Source organism: Acomys russatus, chromosome 32 (genome assembly GCF_903995435.1).
Source record: "Acomys russatus chromosome 32, mAcoRus1.1, whole genome shotgun sequence".
Classification (NCBI taxonomy): Eukaryota; Metazoa; Chordata; class Mammalia; order Rodentia; family Muridae; genus Acomys; species Acomys russatus.
In genome coordinates this window covers 15,076,900-15,096,589 of record NC_067168.1, presented here as the reverse complement: position 1 = coordinate 15,096,589, position 19,690 = coordinate 15,076,900, and the positions used below count along the sequence as shown (strand labels likewise).

Here is a 19,690-nt window from a genome sequence, read left to right as displayed (position 1 = left end):
AAAAAATCCTGCCACCTTAGAATTCCTCTTAGCATGGCCCTGGGCAAGCACAAACTACACTGCACTTAGTAAAAACTCCTAATTGATGGTAAAACAAAGCAGCTCTGTGAAGGTTGGTAGGTGGGACCCAACCCAGCTTTTCTACCTGTTGACAGTGGTCATCAGCTTCTTGGGATCCTGGGGTTACTTAGCAACCACCCACCACATCTGCATCCGGCCAGCTAGACCTGGGCTGTGGTCAGCATCAATGATTCTGAGCGCTGACATTTTCCTGCTGTCTCCTCTGGTTGCAAAACTCCATCCTGTAGTGAGTCTGCTAAATTACAATTTGAGGCAAAATGTCATTTCCAGTTTTATAAGGTCATGAGCAAGCCTGTATTCACCATTAAATAAAAGCTGCCCCTAGCAGGAGATAGGATAGTTAGCAAAGGCTACAAAAGGAAGGCCATTTGTGGTGGAAATCTGAGGCTTGGGGTTTTGGGGTTTTTTTTGTTGTTGTTGTTTTTAAGAAGTCTAAAATATTTAACATAAAAATGAGTCTAAGAACTCCCTAACCCTAACTCCATCCCTCTCATTCAGCTGTGTGGTAATGGGCTGAGATGTTCTACCAAGACACCGCACAGTCTCCCCAGCTGACAAGTAGGACAAAATGGCTTTTCACTGCTTATTCGGCATCCAGCTAAAATGATTCTCTGCCACACATGACTACTCCACAGGAAAAATAATCACCATCAAAACTGCTCTGGGGCCTAAAAGCTTTTAAGAAAGAAGATGCCAGCTTTATATCTGGATCTCTGCTTCCAGCCCCTTCCTTCCTTCCTCGCGCCCATAGACACCTGGCTCTCTTCTAGACAGAAAGCTGACCAGCACTCCCAGCCCCCAAGTGATGGGGGGGTGGGGTGGGCGGAGTTACTTCTGACCAATAAGTGGCAGGGAAGAAAGGATGCATAGTACTCCCCAGCTAACGAACAGAATGGGGGGACCACATACTACCCCCATACACACTATATGCTATCACAACAACAAGAGGGTTGAGGGGTGGGGACTGCAATGCCCTCCAGCAGTGGTTCTCAACCTTCCTACTGCTGTGACCCTCTGATACAGTTCTTAGTGCTGTAGAGATTGCCCCTCCCCCAGGCATAAAATAAAAGTATTTCATTGCTACTTCATAACTGTGAGTTTGCTACTGTCATGAATCATAATGCAAATATCTGATATGGAGGATGTGTGGGACTCACACCAGGGTCTTCTGGAAGAGCAGTCAGTGCTCTTAACTGCTGAGCCCATCTCTCCAATCTGTTTGTTTGTTTGTTTGTTTGTTTATCCTTGTCTTTTCTTACTATTACAAACGACACCATATGTTTGGGTTTCCTAGAACAATACTCTGAAAAGCAAAGGTGCATGAGGTTGGTTTTGAGAGGCAGGAGGCGGGGGGCAGGGAGAGAAGGCAAAAAGGAGACAGAGTCAATGAGAATATTTCTAGTAGCTTTAAAGAGGTCTCTACCATGTGCCAGCTTATACAAACATTAACATAACATCATTCACCCCTCCTTTAGAATGCTTGTATTTAAAGGATTTCTCTAGTCCCTGGAGTCTCAAGCAAAGTGGGTGATGGGCTGAGCAGTTCCCTCTTGCTGGCAATCTGCATTATAGTTGAAGCATCAAATAAGAACCAACAATGGGCAGGAAAGGCCAAGCAAGGTGAGAGCCAGGCAGGAGAGTACTGCTGCCAGGCTCAACTCTGTAAGCACGTCAGCCATTTGCCTGCAATTTCTTCCATAGATGCCCTCTTCGAGAAAGGGAGAAAACACATCTTAACTTCAATGTAAAACTGAGACCTGGTATTAGCATGAAGACGGCAGGACAGGACCAAGATGCCTGATCTCACGAGGGCAACAAGAGGCAAAAGACCGGGGAGAAAGCGTGATCTCTCCTACACAGCACTGGGAATCGCAATCAGGCCCCGCCCACCTCTCCACCCCAAGAGACAACACGCGGGAACTGGCTCCCGTCTAGTTAACTGTGAAGCACAAGGCGGCCCAGACTTACTCTTGGTGTGGGGCTCCTGTCTTGGTCAGCAAAGTCAGCACAAAAAACATGAAGATCACAAAGACCGCAAGACCAACCCAAAATCCGATCACAATGGAGTCTGCAAGACAGGTGAGGTAACATTAGCGTCTCACGTGATTTGAATTAGCCTACCCATTTCAGGAGTCTGAGCTTTCTGGAGATGGCCAGGGTGCACAGAGCATATAACAAGTTGGTCCGCCATCACAACGGGGGTATGAAAACAGTCACAGGTCATCACAAGCATCAGTCTTTTACTTTGCTGCCTAGAATTAGATTTGTTTGTTTGTTTGGGCTATTTTCAGAGTTATTTGAAATGAATGGACTCTACTCCACCTCGCGCATGTTCACATTGACACAATTCAGGTCTAGGTCACTTTTTGGAAAGGACGGATAGATGGCCTCCTGACCACCACAAATGAATGAATGCCTACCCCTCCCCTCACCCTCTTACCCCACCCCCACCCACCTCATTTGCTTTTGCAGCTCTGGCCCATATTAGGAGGCTGAAAGTGCCACTTTGGACCGCCTTTCTCTGAGCCAGGAGCTGAGAAGGTATCCTGCAGGCTGGCCTTTGTCATCACAATGGCCAACCTTATATCCTAATTTACTCCTACTTTAAATCCCATTTGGTCCTGGGGACATTGTGTCCCTGCGCTTGCTTTAGCTCCTGGCTATAGCTTCCTCACACCACCACTTGAAAAGCATTTCTCACCACTTTGGTGCGCTGGTGAAAGTCTGCCCTGCAGGGCTCATCCTCCACACCACCCCACTCCCTCCCTTCCTCCTTAAATCACAGCATTTCATCTTTTCTTCTAACAACGGGTCTTTCCTTGGTCCTGTCTCAAGGAAGAGTCACAGCTGTAAATGGTTCCTGATTAAAAGTTTCCCATTTTAGGAGGTTTGAAAGCAATATGGACCTACTGAAAACCTGTTCTTCAGATTCACAAGTTTCATCTTTTCCCAGGCTTGCAAGATACCATAGGTATGGTGCTGTCTCCAGATAAAGAACTGTGACAGCAAGCTGCCACTCCCAATGTGCCACTCTGTCCCAGAAAGAACAGCAGTACTAAACCACGGTATACAGCAGGGCTATGATGTGTACTAGGTTAGGTAAGTTAAGCCATTTTCAGCTTCAACATTTCCAGTTTAAAGTAGGTTTATTGGGATGTATACCTTCATAAGTCAAAGCCAGACAGCTTCTTTGTATGTGTCTGGGCCACAAGGATTAGAATCAGTTGTGCAGACACACACACACACACACACACACACACACACACACACACACACACACACACTGTTGAGGGGCGACAGTGCTAAATCATTTTACATTTCAACCTAAATTTCCTTACCTAATCGTAAAAAGGATTACCTACTCAAGAATACAGTGAATATTATTAGAACTTTTAAAATATAATGACCAGAGCTTATGCAGTAAGTGTGCTTAAATCAAATAATTGTTGTAAATATATTATATGTATATGTGCAGCAACTTTCTAGCATAAAAATTGACAGTAATTCACACTTCCCTAATACATGTACTACTGATAAGATAGATGATAGATAGATAGATAGATAGATAGATAGATAGACAGACAGACAGAAACATGATAGACATTTGAGATAGTAAATTTGGTACTCTGAATAGAAAAAAAAAAAAGTCTCATTCCTAGTATCTTAATTCCAAGTGCTAAAGAAATAGGAGTTTCTTTAGACCTTGCCTTTTATAAAAATATTTTTATTTAATTTTAATTTATGTGCGTTGGTGTGAGGGTGTCAGGGTTACAGACAGCTCTGAGCTGCCATGAGGGTGCTGGGAATTGAACCCAAGTCCAAAGGAAGAGCAGGCTGCCTTTTAACATAATAGAATTAAGGCATAAAGGTAAAGGGTGGCGGAGTGTGGGGGCGGGGCACTTCATGGTTGGTTCAGCAGAGAAAAGCACTTGTGGAGAAAGCTTGACCTTCTGAACTTGTGAGGCCACACCTTCGCCAGTAGCCTCCCCTCCTGCTGCCAAGCCTCAGTTTCTCTCCACGGCCCCTTTGATGCTGGGGTTTTCATTACAGCTGAGACTACATAGTCACTAATTGCCTCTCCTTGGCTCTCTTTGCAGGAGACTCCAAGCCTGCCCCACAGTGCCAAGCCTCGGCCCTCTTCTTGCTCACTTCCTTCATGCCTTCAAAACCAGTAGCACACGGGAGACTTCCACATTATCTAGTTCAGCTGCCAACTTGGATCTCAGCCTCGAGCCCTCTGGACCACAGCATCTGTGGGCTGACCATGAGGAAATCGTCCTAGATTTTCCCTCAGTGATGCCAGGCTCACTCACAGCTGATTCCTCAGCTCCAGCTAAACTTCTTCCATTTCCCAGTACAACAAAGGTTTCACTCCTGTAGTTTTAATTCAGGGATAACGCACAAACAGCCTGCTTAGAGTCTTTGTTTCACTCTGAACGTCACAACCCACATGCCGGCCATCCGCCCACCTAACCCTCCTGAGTCCCCAAGCTAGCTCTCTGACCTCTGAGCACTCAATGGCTTTTTCAACCCAAAGTTCCAAAATCCTCTTCCTCAACCCTCCAAAAGCCACAGTCAGAACCAAAACAGCAACATTCCACTTTCCAGGTACCAATGTCTGTGCTAGTTTCCTCCCCACCCCCCCCCCCATGATAAACACTGACTGAAACCAACTTGGGGGAATGAAAGGCTTATTTTACCTTGTATGCTGCAGTGCACCACTAGCAGAAATCAAGGCAGGAACCCAAGGTCAGAACCTGGAGGTAGAAACCGATGCAAGAAGCCAGGGTGGTGGAACAGTGCTTACGAGCATGCTCACTCAGGCTCAGCTTGCTTTCCTACACCACTCAAGACCACCAACCAGCAGCGGCACCGCCCACTGTGAGCTGGGCCCTCCCACAGCAACCAAGAAAATGCTCTGCAAATGTGCTCACAGGCTAAATGTGATGGAGGTAAGTCCCTCAACTGGGGTTCCCTCGTCTCAGGTGACTCTAATTTGTGTCAAGTTGACAGACAAAGCCACACAGGTGCCTACCTTCTAATGTTAACTGTGTCCCGGGGCTCAGTCCTAGGATGGGAGCATACACACACACACACACACACACACACACACACACACACACACACACACCAGTTCCCTAATCATACCCACTCATCAGCCTCTTAGCCTTGAAAGGCATTTAAACCTTCATTGCTCTCCCCCATGTCTCCTTGGATGTGTGGCTAGTGTCTTAGTTTTGTAGCTGCACAACTGAGCTCTGATGCTCCTCTCTTCTGAGACCCATCTCTCTCTTACACTTCTTCCAAGTTAATGCCATTCCATTCTGGGAGTCACTCTGGTCACAAAAGCTTCAAAGCAACGTTGCCTGTTCTCTTAAGCCCATGTCAAGCCAAGGACAATCTGGAGACCCCATATCTATAAACATCGGAAACGCACACGCTGTTTCCCAGTCCACATTAGGCAGCACCTTGGCACGCCAACGGCTGTGACAAGGACTAGCTCACTGGTCTTTGCTTCTGATCTTGCCCACTTCAATCTCAGTCACAGCAACCCCACTGAAATCCAAGGCAGAGGCTGTTCCTCTGTCCCAAACCTTTTTATTGACTTCTCAGAGAAAAGCCTTAGCCTGATCTCGGTGCCCCCCCCACCCCCGCCTCACGCTCTGATCTCCTTGATATCTCTACACTTGGTTTCTGCCACTCTGTGTGGAATTCACCTTCTTGGCACTGGGATGATCTCTTTTGTCCTTGCATGTTCCAGTTCATTCCAGCACTGGGACACTTTCTGGCTTTTTCTTCCACCAGATGTGGCTCAATCTCCCAATTCCTCCAGACCATTCACTCGGACCTCTCCCCTTCGGTAAGGCCTCCCTTGGCACTGCACAAATCCCAGATGTTAGAGGAGATGGCTTTGAACTTTTGGGCTCACTGCTTGTCTCTCTGGCATGATGCCATGCAAAATGGGTGCCTAGGAAATATACTGAAGGCATAAATGTCTAATTTCCCCTCTCAGTAGCAACAATGATTTCAGTAGGCTGAAGAACTTCATCTGTGGAGGCACTTGCTCTTGCCAAATGTGGTACAAGTAAAGGGAGTGGAACAGACCATAATGGTCACTCTTGCCCACAATGCCATTCTATTTGCCAACCTAGCTTTATAGGTCACCCAGTGAAAGTGCATATCATAGTAAAGGTAAGGGTTACTGCTTTTCTTTAAATGGAAGTCCAAGAGCTGGGGAGATGGCTAATCCATTAAGAACACATGCTGTTCTTGCAGGGGACCAGGTTTCACTTCCCACCACCTATATGATGGCTCACAGTTGTCTGTAAGTCCAGTCGTACAAGAAGCTGATACCCTCTTCTGGTCTCTGCAGGCACTAAGCACACATGATGTACAGGCATATGAGCAGCCAAAACACTAATACACATAAAGTAAGAAATAAATAAAAATAATGACATCAATGAACGTACAGATGTCTGCATTCCCTTGACATTCCCGGGACTTTTTACTCTCCTGCATATCAAGAGAGCATGTCTGTTTATGCTCCATTTTCCTCTCAGCCTCATATGCTGTCAGGTTCCTGTGCCAAGAGCCTTTACTTTGCTCATATGTCTTACATCAGAACAGTGAGTGCTCACCTGGGCATTTTTATATTTTTATGATGTTAGTGTCGACACAAAAGCATTCTCACTAATAGTACAGTCATTAAATTAAGTATGCAATGTGCCACAGCTCTGCCTTGGTTTTTAAAAGAAGTTCTTTTTTTTTTTTTTAAACAATAATCATTTCTATTACTAAAAAAAAAAATGGTCAAAAGAGAGCTGCCTTAGTTGTCTCTGGAAATGTGCCAATGAAAATTGCAGCAGCAGGGCTGTCTGTGGAGCCCCATAGACCAAGGAAAAGAGACAGGAGCACGGCACAGATGGAAAGGCTCGCATTACAGAGAGCAACGTGGCACTCTGCCAGTCTTTCCGATTTCCACCAAAAATTCATAACAGACAAGTGTCCTTTCCTAGAGGTTATCCCATTAAAAACAACAGGTTAGAGAACTTAGTGAGTTGAGGAGGGTGATTTCATACTCAGACCGCAAGCCCCTTCATCAGATAATTAATGACAGCATATCCTAAGCGGTTCATGCACTCTCTCTTTATCCCCATAAATACTGAGCAGATGTCAACACAGGAACAAGAAATGTGTTTCATTATTACTGGAAGTGTGAAGGATATGTGATTTAGCTAGTGGCTTTGCTCAAGGAAGAAAAGTAGAGATCCTTCCTTGTAGCAAATGGGAGCAACATAGCACTACTACCAGCGGGGGAGGGAGGGAGGGAAGGAGGGAGGCGGGGAAGGAGAAAGGGAGGGAATTGCTACATTTGTGCCTGTGATTCTGGTCTCTCAAATTTCCCAATATGCCCCTGGCTTGGCCTGAAATGGAGGGCTGAAGAAATGGCTCAGTACTGAAGAGCACTCTCTGCCCTTGCAAGGACCCAGGTTCGTTTCCCAGCACCCCAGATCAGGAAATTCAACTACCTGTAAGTCTACCTCCAGGGGAACAGATACCTTCTTCTGGCCTCTGGAGGAAGTACACACACACACACACACACACACACACACACACAATCAATTATTCAATCTTAATGAGTCTAAAATGGTTGCAGTATTCATGTCTTCCACTAGAAACATCAGGACATGGCAGAGATGGTTACACCATGGCCCAGAGTGGGTGGCAGTACCTGCCTGTGATATCAATTCTGCCTCCCCAAATAAAGGTGCTTCCTGTGAGCCAGAATGCATGGGGTCTGGGGAGAGTGCAACAGTAACCTTTCACAGAATGACACTGCTTTGGGGCAGATCTCCCCCTCGCCCCACCCGCCAATTCCTAGGAATGGACCTAATACCTTCCTGGTATCAGATGGGAGACTGCTCTTCACAGCGCCAGTAGAATTTTTGAAGTTTTTTAAAACTATTTTTATTTTATGTGTATTGGTATTTAGCTGGCATGTATATATGTTTACCATCTGTGTACAATGACCATGAAGTGAGAAGGGGGCATTGTAACCCTTGGAACTGGAGTTAGAGATGGTTGTAATCAGCCGTGTGGGTGTTAGGAGGAAAACCTGGGTCCTCTGGAAGAGCAGCCAGGCCTCTAAAGGGCTGAGCCATCTCTTCATCCTTTATAAATGTTACTACTGACTTCTACAAAAGGAGAGTCTTCAGGGAATTGCTCTAGATCCTATTTTTATTGCTGTTACTCAAACACTGATGTTTTAAGGGGGCTGGAATAGTTTTGTGGGATGATTTGTTTTGTTTGTCTCTGAGTTTTGTTTTGTTTTTGTTTTTAAGACAAGGTTTTTCTGTGTAGCCTCAGCTGTTCTGGAACCAGACTCTGTAGACCAGGCTGGTCTTGAACCCACAGAGATTTGCCTACCTCTGCCTCTCAAGTGCTGGGAGTAGATAGGCATGAGCCACCACTGCCTGGAAGGAACTGGAATAGTTAGTGCCTTTTTAAAAAAAGTTTGTCCTAAAGCTAAAACACTGATTCACACTCCTCTACCAAGCGAGTATTGTTTTAAGTCCTTTGTAAATCAGGATTACCAATGCTACCATATCATACCACCCCAGAGCTATTAGACTGTGTGAAACGGTACTTTGTATTTAGCGATAGAAGACCATTCTGTAAGAAAATAGAGTGTTAGCAAAAAGCAATCCCAGGGGCTTTCACAGGTCAACACAAGCATAGGACAGCTCCCCGCAGGAGCAGCACAAGACTTACATTTATGAGCCTTCAGTCCTTCAAAGGAAACTGGTCCAATCTCATAGTACTCGTATTCCCAGGTATAGTCAGAGTTAGATGCTGACTGCAGGGATGTTCTGTTAGACATCAGCCTCTGGGCAGACATCTCCATCCTGCACACAGGGACACAGGCAAGTGAGATTCGCCAGTCCACTCACAGATGCACAGCTGCCCCAATTGATCTCGGATGACATTCACGAGTTAAGGGTCAGAAGCCCCTAGTTCTTAACCACTAGGTCACCAGCTGCCCTTACCTCATACCATCTAGCCAGTTTTTTTTTTCTCATCCCCCACTAGTCTACGATATATATTAAATCAGATGCCCTGTCTTTGTGTGCTCATGTGCACTGTACCAAACGCTTTGGCACACAATTAATGTGAACTCCTGAGAGATGAAAGGGAAAAGAAGAAGGGAAGACTATGAAAAACCTCTGAAAGTGTATGTACATCATCAGCCTTCATTACCTAGACCTGGGTGGGGTAAATAACATTAGTGTCAGAACTGAACTTCAAGCGAGTCTGTCCTGGGCATCTACTGTATAGGAATGCAGATGTACACTCCAAGCATCAGGAAATGGGGTGAACCAGGGATGTGGACAACAGCAACCGCACACTGCGGGGAAGACCCTCGGGAGAAGCCCACACCTCACCTTTGCTGCCTCCTGGAGGAAGCCATTCCTTCAGGCTTTCCCAAATACCTTTCTTTGATTATTGGCTTATCTTAAGTATCTTCTTTGGGAGATATTAGGGTGTGTGCCTGGCATAACTGTGGTCAGTGCTGCATACGTGTAATTATTGGAGGACGCCGAATGCAAGTGAGCCTGCCTTATCGGGGCAGAACCGCAAGAGTTATAGACCAGAACCCCACAAACAAATGGATAAACAGAAGTCATCTAAGGGAAATTTTGCATAAAATACCAGTCAAAATCAAAATTCCCCAAGCAATCTCCAGTACTGCACGTCCGTCTATAAAAGACCTTTCTGGAATTTACATTCTCCTGCCTGTCAGGGGCTTGGAGCCATTCACAGCCAACTTTAGGGTACAGCCACAGGTACAGCTAAGCAAAATCATCACCCGCCATTCTGCCCCAAAAGCATAAATCTCTCCTTTCATGTACCCCCTTTCTCCCTGCCCCTAGATGTGGGACCCACAGTGAAAAGGCCTTGGAGTCAGCACAGAACACACCCCAACACCAAATTCTCAGCACAAAGGAGACTTATTATCCCAAAGGGGACAAGCTGAGGGCTGCCTCTGGACCCGGCAAAGACAGCAGCCAGTGTCTCTGCCTGCGAAAGTGGTTTTTTTTTTTTTTTTTTTATCATTTATTTTATTTTATTTTTTTTTTATTAATTTATTCTTGTTACATCTCAATGTTTATCCCATCCCTTGTATCCTCCCATTCCTCCCCCCCCCACCCATTTTCCCATTATTCCCCTCCCCTATGACTGTTCCTGAGGGGGATTACGTCCCCCTATATATTCTCATAGGGTATCAAGTCTCTTCTTGGCTACTTGCTGTCCTTCCTCTGAGAAATCTACAAGTAGAACAATATGTTAGGCAGATTTGGGCCCAGGGGGTCCCGCTCAAACTAAGGCACCAGCCAAGGACAATACAGGAGGTAAACTTTAAACCCCTTCCCAGATCTAGCCAATGGTCAGAATATTCTCCACAGTTGAGTGGAGAGTGTGATACGAAAGTGGTTTTTAATGAGAAAAGGGGGAAATCTGTGCTAGGATGAAGTGATGAGTCCTGATTGACATCATAATCAGTGTAGCCAAATAATAAGGTACTAGACCTTGATGTTCTGATAGCTGGACCCTGGAGTTTCAGTCAGGCCTGAGGAAGTGGCCAAATAAGGGACTAGACCTTGGTGGCTAGCTTTACAAATGTGATCTAACTGTTTAGCAAAGGTGAGGGCAAGAGCTGTCAGTGTCATGTTTGCTATGCTTGGGCCGGTTAGCATGACCTTCACACAGTATCCAATGCCACAATATCCAAAGCATAAGGTGCTGGGGCCCACAGATGCCTGCCCGTGTCGGTAATTAAGTCACTTCCTCAACTGTAGAAAGGCAGAGACAGAGATGCCAACCCTTACGCAGGGGAAGAAGGTTCCAGAAGCTAAAAGGAACACTGAACCTTATGTAAGTTAGATGTTCAATTACCTATCCCATGTCAGTTTAAAACAATGTAAAACCATTACCACACATCACGGTTAATCTTATCAATTTGGCTGGATTTAGAATCACCATGGAAATACAACTCTGGGTATAAGGATGAAGATGTTTTCAAACAGGCTTAACTGAGGAGGGACAGCCCATCCACAGTTAGATGATGTCAGGCCACAGGCTGAGTCCCAGCCTGAATTAAAAGGAGGAGGAGAGCTAGGCTCCAGGGTGGATCTGCCTCCGCCCCCTAACTGTGGATGCAGTGTGAGCAATGGCTTCATGCTCCTGCCATTGTCTTTCCTACAGGCACACTATGGGTCAAAAGAAAAACCCTTCTGTCCTTAACTTGTTCTTGTCGGGAGTTTTGTCACAGCAGAAAATTGGCACTGCAGGCTGAGACTGGAGCCTGCTGTCCGAAACCTGACCCTGTGGCTCTTCAGCATGAAAGAGTGCGAAATGAGGGCTGGAAAGTCCTGGATGGCAAGGTGGGCCTGGCGGTGCATGCCTTTAATCCCAGCACTCAGGAGGCAGAGGCAGGCGGATAACTGTGAGTTCGAGGCCTGCCTGGTCTATGAAGCGGGTTCAGGACAGCCAGGGCTACACAGAGAGACCCTGTCTCGAAAAACAAAAAAAAAAAAAAAAAGAAAGAAAGAAAGAAAGAAAGTCCATGGCCGAGGTGTTCTCTCTCTCTCTCTCTCTCTCTCTCTCTCTCTCTCTCAGCTTTGCTTATCTCTTTTCTACCTCCTCTGGCCATTACTGCTTTGGCTGGTAACAGCTGCTTTCTGGCTAACTGACTCCAAAGGGGTGGGAGTACAGACTTTCAGAGGCTTGACTCTTTCTGATGGAAAACTCCCCCTTCCCACTGTTTCCTGCCTCAGGAACTGTGTGCTGCCCTGACTGCCCCACAGTTTCCAGTCATCGCCAGACCAACACCAAAACAGACATTTCAAACCTCCTGAATTGACAAATATGTTAACATACTTTACATATTCCATGCCTTATCAAAAAATTCTAGTTTAATTTAATGTAATATTTTTCTTTTTTTTTTCTTTCTTTTTTTTTTTTTTTGCAGAAAAGTAGTCCTCAGGATTTCAAAAAAATGACCAACAACCAGCTTTTCTACCTTTCTTCGTGACAGAGCAATCCACGATTCACGGCCGACTAGCATTGCTCTTATAGCTCTTGCTACAGACCTAATTTGAAGGAGAGAATCTTTTTTAGTAGGTTGGCAAATTAAGTTGTTAGTTAATGTTACTAAGTCTCATGATGTGAACAAACAAAATAAACAGAAAAAAAAAAAGTAAGAAAGAAAACATTTCCCGGGTGTAAGAAGATGCTTCTTAAAGGAGCGTCTCTGAGCCAGGACTTTACCCTGAGCTAAGATGGTTGGAGTCAAGTCTGGAGAGCCCCAGTGAGTTCCCCGGCACTGCATGAGACATGTGAAAGATGAAACAGCACAGACATGTGTTCAGCGATTGACAGCTATTTTGATTTGCTTGCGGTAACGTTTACAAACACTGACTTAAGAGACTTTGTTCAGCCAAAATGACTACATGGGAAACTGGCAGCTTGGGATGTGTTTAAAACTGTTTGTGCTTTGTGCCTACACTATTTCTAAATGTCACAGAGTAAATAATTGATTTTTTAAAAAAATACTGGCCTGCCTATCCTAATATTTATAATGTGTATTTTATATGTTTTCCTATTGGGTGAGACTACCTGCTGGATAGCCACTGCCTCAATCACACGCTTTAAGTTTAACTTCAAATACCTTTCCTTCACCTACCACTTTTGCTTCTTTAAAATATACTGCTTTAATTATCTTAATTTCAAAGTGTCACACGTGAAAGTGTTACTTCGAGTGCAAAGGACAAAACCAAAAGGTTCAGCCTGAGTCACAGTGGTGAACAGATCCAAAACAATGAGGGATTTCTTCCCTGAGTTATTCCTCTCCCGTCAAGCCTGCCTGCCTTCCTGGTTATCCAACCTCATAATTATCAGACAGAAGTTCAGCGCTTAGCCACAGGCTTCCAAAAGCGGCATCCATGACGGAATCCAGCAAGCCCTGCATGCTCTGTTAACCCTCCAGCCACGGACATGTGTAAGTGGGGAGGGGAAAGACGTTACAGGCCCCAAGCTAAAATTATCGTGGGAGTAGTTAGCCTTTTTAAATAGCGACTCCACTACTTTCTCTTAGTGTTAGTGTGTCCTAAAATTAACTCCAGAGACATCTATAAAAGCCCAATTCTTTTAGGACTTACCTTCGCCCTCTGAGGACCTTCCCACAACCTCCCCTAACCTACCTTCAAATGTCAAAAATGCAGCCTTCCGAGTGCTGCCTTCCACCCACTTTACTCCTTCTTTTTAACAGATTCAATGCAAAAGTCTCAAAACCCTTCATGGACCACTACATCTACACCAGGTTATTCCTTAAATATGTTCTTATTCTCATATCCATAGCCGCTCTTTCCGTCCTGCATAGCGATTCATCCAGAATACTGTGGATCATGGCACTTGGACTAGTGGACACAGATACTGAACTATAACCCACAGATGGACAACACACACACACACACACACACACACACACACACACACACACACTATTGGAGATGTCAGGGCTTTAGATAGCATACAGTTGCAGGTACAAAATTCAGCTATCTTAAGAGAGAGGGTGTGTGTGTGTGTCTGTGTGTGTGTGTGTGTGTGTGTGTGTGTGTGTGTGTGTTACAGGCAGAAGGACTGGAGAACTGAGGCTACACATGGCTGTGGGAGCCCACCCAATGCCACCAAAAGCCCCAGTTTGATATGGGGCTGAAGGTTTGGTGTTTACCTGGCTGGATTTTAGTTCTTTGGTTCGATATTTCCTTACTGTGTCATCCCCTACTCCTCCTTTTTAGAATTCATTTGTATGCTTTAAAAGGGCAACTTGGGTTTCATTTTTCCAGCAACTCATCATGGTTAGGAGATTGCTTTGAGTCTTGAAAGATACTTTGATCTCAGCTACTCAACAGTGTTGGAGAAGACTCGGGGAAAATCTTGGATACAGACTGTAGGGTATGTGGACAGTGTCACCAGAGGAACTGGCATGGAGTTGGCAAAGTGGAGCATGTTCAAACCCTGGAAATCTCAAACTTGAGATTTAAAAACTCATCCTGAGACTGGCAGGAGTGGAACCACTCCCTGCCGTACCTGCCTCTGAACATGTATCTGGCCCTGGTCACCGGTAGTCAGTCACGTAGCAGGCACCTGGAAGCAAATAAAGCATCACCAGCATGCCAGCCCCAACCAATCTAAGGTACTCACCTCCAAAGACCTTCCCAATTTCCCAAGGTTTGTATACTACTTGTTCACCATGGGGAACTTGTGGCGTTTCACTAATAAAGGAATACAAGCTATTTCACCAAGGATCGTCTGAGACTGGCTGCTTCTACCAAGCTGTAACACTTGGAGAAAGGCTCTCTTTCTCCCTGAAAAATTCGTCTTTGGACTCTCTGCCTGCTTGGTCAGGCTCCCACCAGGGCCTTTTTAATTGTTGTAGCCACTGCAGTCACCCTGAGCTCCTGCTGCTGACTGGCCTAGTGGAGACCTGAGCCTAGCTTCTAGCTCCTAGCTCTGGAGACCAAGTTCCTGCTGCTGCCTACAGACATGCTGCTCTGGCCCTCGCTGCATGCCAGTGCCCCAACTGCTCCACTTCTTTTTCTTGTCTCTCTTGGGGAAGGGCCATACTCGCCCACCAATATAAAAGAGCTATAACACTAAAACCTCAGAGAAAGCTGCCCCCTCTCCATCCCATACAGCCCCACCCTAGCTGGACTGGGATCCCGCAGAGCCCATCCATTCCCCTCTCTGCTCCCTTGCTCCCTCCCGACTAGGTGTTCAGCAGTGCCTGGACATCAGAGGGACAAATGGCCTCGTAGAATAACAATCATGGAGGCTTGTGAGCTATGGAGATCACGCCCCCTCCTCTTCTTTTTACTTTTTGGCCATCACCTGTGTGTGTGTGTGTGTGTGTGTGTGTGTGTGTGTGTGTGTGTGTGTGTGTGTGTGCGCTCCTCACTGAGATGCCGTCATCTTCCCAGTGGCCCAAAACAACAGGCAAAGAAATGGTGGATTGTAACCTGGAGTGAAATCCTTTCACCACTATGAGTTGATTGTCTCAGGTAGTTACAGCGACAGAAAGCTACTGCAAAGGTCAGAACATGGGCCTCACCAGCTCCTCTTTGAGCTACTTTACCTCAGAACTTGTCATTTTGGAAATTGCATTTTTGACAGTCCCCTGAAATACTCTATGCTCCATGCCACCGGCACAAAGGATGTCCCCTGTGACGTGAGTGCTCTTCATCTTCCCTTCACCCACAACACTCCTTCCTTCCAGGCATGGGCATCCATGTCAGGAGTTAGCAAACCCAGCCCAAAAGAATGCCCGGAAGACTGAAGAACTAATCCTGTGACATAAAACAATATGAAATTCCATACAAGTATCAATTTTTAAAGAAGCTTTATCGTAATTAAGCCACTTGTTTCTTCTGTGTTTTCTCTGCCTCCCCTAGCATTCTAACTGCAACAGAAATAGGCAAAAGGCCTAAGATTTGTATTTTCTGATCTCCAGCAGGAAATATTTGCCAACCTGAGTGGGCCTCCATTTCCGTACTGCTACTTTACGAAGTGGCTGGAAAGAATGCGATGGCGTATGAAGGGTGACTCGGTGAGGGGCCTGGGAGATGGCTCAGCTGGTAAGATGCTTGTCGTGCAAGCATAAGGACCTGAGGTCAGTCTCCAGAACCCATGGAAAACTCCAGGTACAGGGCTTATGCCTGTAACCCCAGCACTGAGGACACAGAGATAGGGGGACCCATGAGCTTCGCTGGACAGGCAGCCTAGCTGAACTGGTGAGCTCCAGTCTTGACAACTAAGGTGGAGAGCAATTGTGTAAGACACTAATGTCTACCCCTGCTCTCCACGTGCACAGACATACACATGTACACACACACATGAACATGTACATACACATACATAAACACACAAAGACAATGATGGTTCAGAGTAAGATTAGGAAACAGTAGCATAAACTGTTACTATTACCTAAGACCCCTGGGACAGAAAAGCCCCTGTATTCTTCAGATGTCACCAACTCCTTGGACCAGCCAGTTCCTACCAAACCTACCCCGTGGTTAACAAATCTATGTGTTTTAGACAAGTGAAGAAAATTAAAAGTAACATATATGGGATGTTGCTGAGTGCTTGCCTGCTGTGTGTGGAAGCCCTGCAATCAGTCCTTGGAGCTACAAAAAAGGAGAGTGAGCAGGAAGAAGCCATGAAGAGAAATTGTTTATAATAAAAAAATAACTCAAATGATGGCCGTTCAGATGTTTAAAAGCTGTAATTACCAGCATTTATGTCTTAGGGTTTCTGATACTCAACTGACTTCCCAACTTAGAAATAACAGTAATAACCATCTCTTTTTAAAGGAAACTAAGATGAGGTCTCCCTTGACTATTGCAAGCTGACGCTGCAGCCAATGAACTAAACAGAGCGAGACAAGAAGATAATGGCAAATGCATGAAACAAAGAAAACAGAAGTGGAGAGTGTGTTTCTCCTCTCTTCATGGGACATCACAAGCACAGCTGCTCTCTCCACAGCCCAGCAGCAGTACACAGCAGAGCCCAACAGGACTGAGAGCAGGCACCCCACCTCCCCCTCCCGGGGCCACAGCCCGTGGTCTGGTATCAGAAAGTCCAGTGCAGACAGCATATTTGTATGATTGGCTCCTCTTCTCTCCTGCCAACTATTCACTCTCATCTAAATACACTATTTAGGGGTACGTCGCTCAACACCTCCTTGCAGTGAGGCAGAAAGAAAGGCCAGTCACCCCTTCCCATCCATCCAGCTGCACTTTTAGTAGCCTTCAGGGAAAAAAAAATGAGGGTCTTGTTTGCACTGTCTATCTCCTTTTTGCCTTTGACTCCCAAAGGTAAACTTGAGGGCAAAACCTGTGGTCTCCTCTTTAGAAAGCCATCAAGGTAACCTTGGGAAAGTCCAGCAGGGACTTTTCCATCCAAGTCCCAGGGAAAATGTTTAAGCCTTTGGATGCACGGGGACAAACAAGTAAAGCGATGTGTAAAGCAGCATTTTCATTTGCCCATTATAGACACCCAGGGATGTCTCAGAGCTTGGCTGAAAGAAAGGCTGGTCCTGTCAGCTGCTTGGAAATTGCCGTCCTGTCTGTCTGGGAAGCCCACCCCAGAGACTGTCTGTCTGAGATGGCTCAGGGGTAGTGACATCCTGACACCAGGACTCACACCAGGGGAGCTAAAAGCTGGAAGTGGCTCTCTGAATATAGACACAGGGATCAGGAGGTAGCCCTCTTGGGGCGCAGATGCTCTAAGTATCTAATGTAGGTCGGATTGCCCCCCCCCCCACCATTAGTCCTTAAAAACATCCTTGCTGTCAGGAAACACATCCCAAACAAAGATGCCGGAGTGGCAGAGAGACACATTGTTCTTTTAAGCAGCTGAAAGCACTGTTGCCAACGAATGCAATAACAACAATTAGAACGCCACCTTAAAACTACCCTGGAAAAGCAGCGTTTTCAGGTGCATACAGGTGGTTCCAGAACAACCCATGGTGGGAAGACGGGATTAACAGGCTCCAGACACCTTTCCACACAGGGAAAGCCACCCATCACCTCTTTTCTCTCCCACACATCAACGCTTTTTCATTAGCTCCTCTGACTCTCTTTTATCATCTAAGCCAGCTCCCCTTACTCCTCGTGGGCATCCCTCTCTTTCATAAGGACAAGCATTTCTCTCTATCTCCTGAACATGCAACTCTCCCGATGGTTCAAACCAAGAAAAGGTTATCTCCACCCTTGCTCACACCAACAGGCTAGTTAGATAACCTCCACTTCCTTGTTAAGGGTGAACAGAAATAGAAGCCTTTTCCAAGCAAGTGCCAACAAGGCAGGCCACAGAATCCCATATGGAGGCATCCTCATGGCCAAGTTCAATTGAACATATTTCTGTGGTTGTTTAAAGTCAGCAACGTCTTTCAGTGTGGGTGGTTTTCTCCAATTCTGGGTCACGCTTCAGGGACTGCTGTGTCTTCTGCTTTGACTTGAGCACACCTCTTACTTTTGAAGTCACACTAATGACATTACATACCTGTGTATGCCTGTGCACACACTGGTGTTCTCCTTTCTCAAGAGGACACCCTCACCACATTTATTTACACCAGTGGTTCTCAATCTTTCTAACACTGCAACCCTTTAACACAGCTCCTAACGTTGTGATGACCCCCAACCATAAAATTAGTTTTGTTGCTACTTCAGAACTGTAATTTTGCTACTGTTATAAATCATAATGTAAATATGTGTTTTCCAGTGGCCTTAGATGATGCCTACAAAAGGGTCATTTGACCCCAAAGGGGGTCACAACTCATAGGTTAAGAACCACTGATCTACACTGTCAAGTCTTATGCCATCTCCTGTTGTTTTGTACAAAATACTCTATGCTGTGACTGACAGCTAGCAGATTTTCAGGATGTACCTTCAGTTCTGTCCCCATTTGCCAGGGTACAGCTGTGACTTGTTTCAGAGTACACCATAGAATAAAAAGTGTTCCCCAAGACTGATGATGTCTCCCTTAAAAAATCAACATTTGGACCAATATAATAACTTGCAAGTAACAAACAAACTTAGCATTGTAACCCAGAGAGATACTAAGCAGCACATGAATTGATGAACATATGGACATCCTTTCTGTAACAACTGGTGCCTCAAAGGGGACTTGAATTCCCTCTACCAATTAGGCTTGGTGCACCTTAATAGCAGTGAACAGGCCAGATAATAATGTTTTGAGTTAGTGTTTCCTGCCTCTGTAGTTCTCCCTAGTTCCGTGCAGGAAATCCTCTGAACTAAATTCTAGGGGCGAGGACATGACAACTGTCCTTGACCTTATGGAGATGGTGGCAGTCCTTTCTAGAACGCCACAGGAAAGGTTATGATTCCACTGAGCTAACCAGTCTGATCCCCCACGCTACTCCCCACTGACCTGATCCCTCCCTCTGGCTCCTTCTGTAAGCCATCAGACAACGGTCTCTTCTACTTTGCTCACAGCTGGAGTTGAAGTCACCTACGCGTTGTGTTCTGAATGTTAGTTTTCTCCAAGCACATGTGTTTGACCTTACACCATAGTTAGAGTTTGTAGACTGTTTAGGAGGTAATTAGGTCACAAGGGCTCAATCTTCACGAATGGGATTGGTACCCTAATAGAAGCATCCCAAGTGTACTGCCTGTCCCCATCATAGGAAGACACAGCATCAAAGCACCATCTATGAAGCTGAGAGTCCTTGCCAGACACTGAGTGTGCTGTTGCCCTCACATTGGGTTTCCCATGTTCCGGAATTGTGAGCAATAAATGCCGGTTGTTTATAAGCCCAAGGTATTTTGTACTAACATCGAGATCAGACTAAGATGTAAGTAAGGTGGCTCAGTGGTTAAAGCACTTTCTGTAGAGACTCCACTTCTTGCTCACTCCACTTCCCAGATGTTGACACAACAATGTGACCTTTGGCCTCTTGCTCCTGCAGCAGAGCCTTCTCCTCCAGGATGGAATGCATGCCCTTGAACTGTAAACTGGGGTAAGCCCC

The 19,690-nt window shown here is 45.8% G+C and overlaps 1 protein-coding gene across 1 annotated transcript in view; it reads right to left on the bottom strand.

Annotated features, from left to right (window-relative positions):
• Mrap2 (melanocortin 2 receptor accessory protein 2) overlaps positions 1 to 19,690 on the bottom strand; it is a 33,680-nt gene that overhangs the window by 5,077 nt on the left and 8,913 nt on the right. The window contains exons 2-3 of the mRNA XM_051140250.1: positions 8,854 to 8,987; positions 2,050 to 2,149 (exon numbers count right to left, since the gene is read on the bottom strand). Of these exons, the coding sequence (XP_050996207.1) occupies positions 2,050 to 2,149; positions 8,854 to 8,986 (233 nt within the window). The 5' untranslated portion in view covers position 8,987. The remainder of the gene's footprint in view (positions 1 to 2,049; positions 2,150 to 8,853; positions 8,988 to 19,690) is intronic.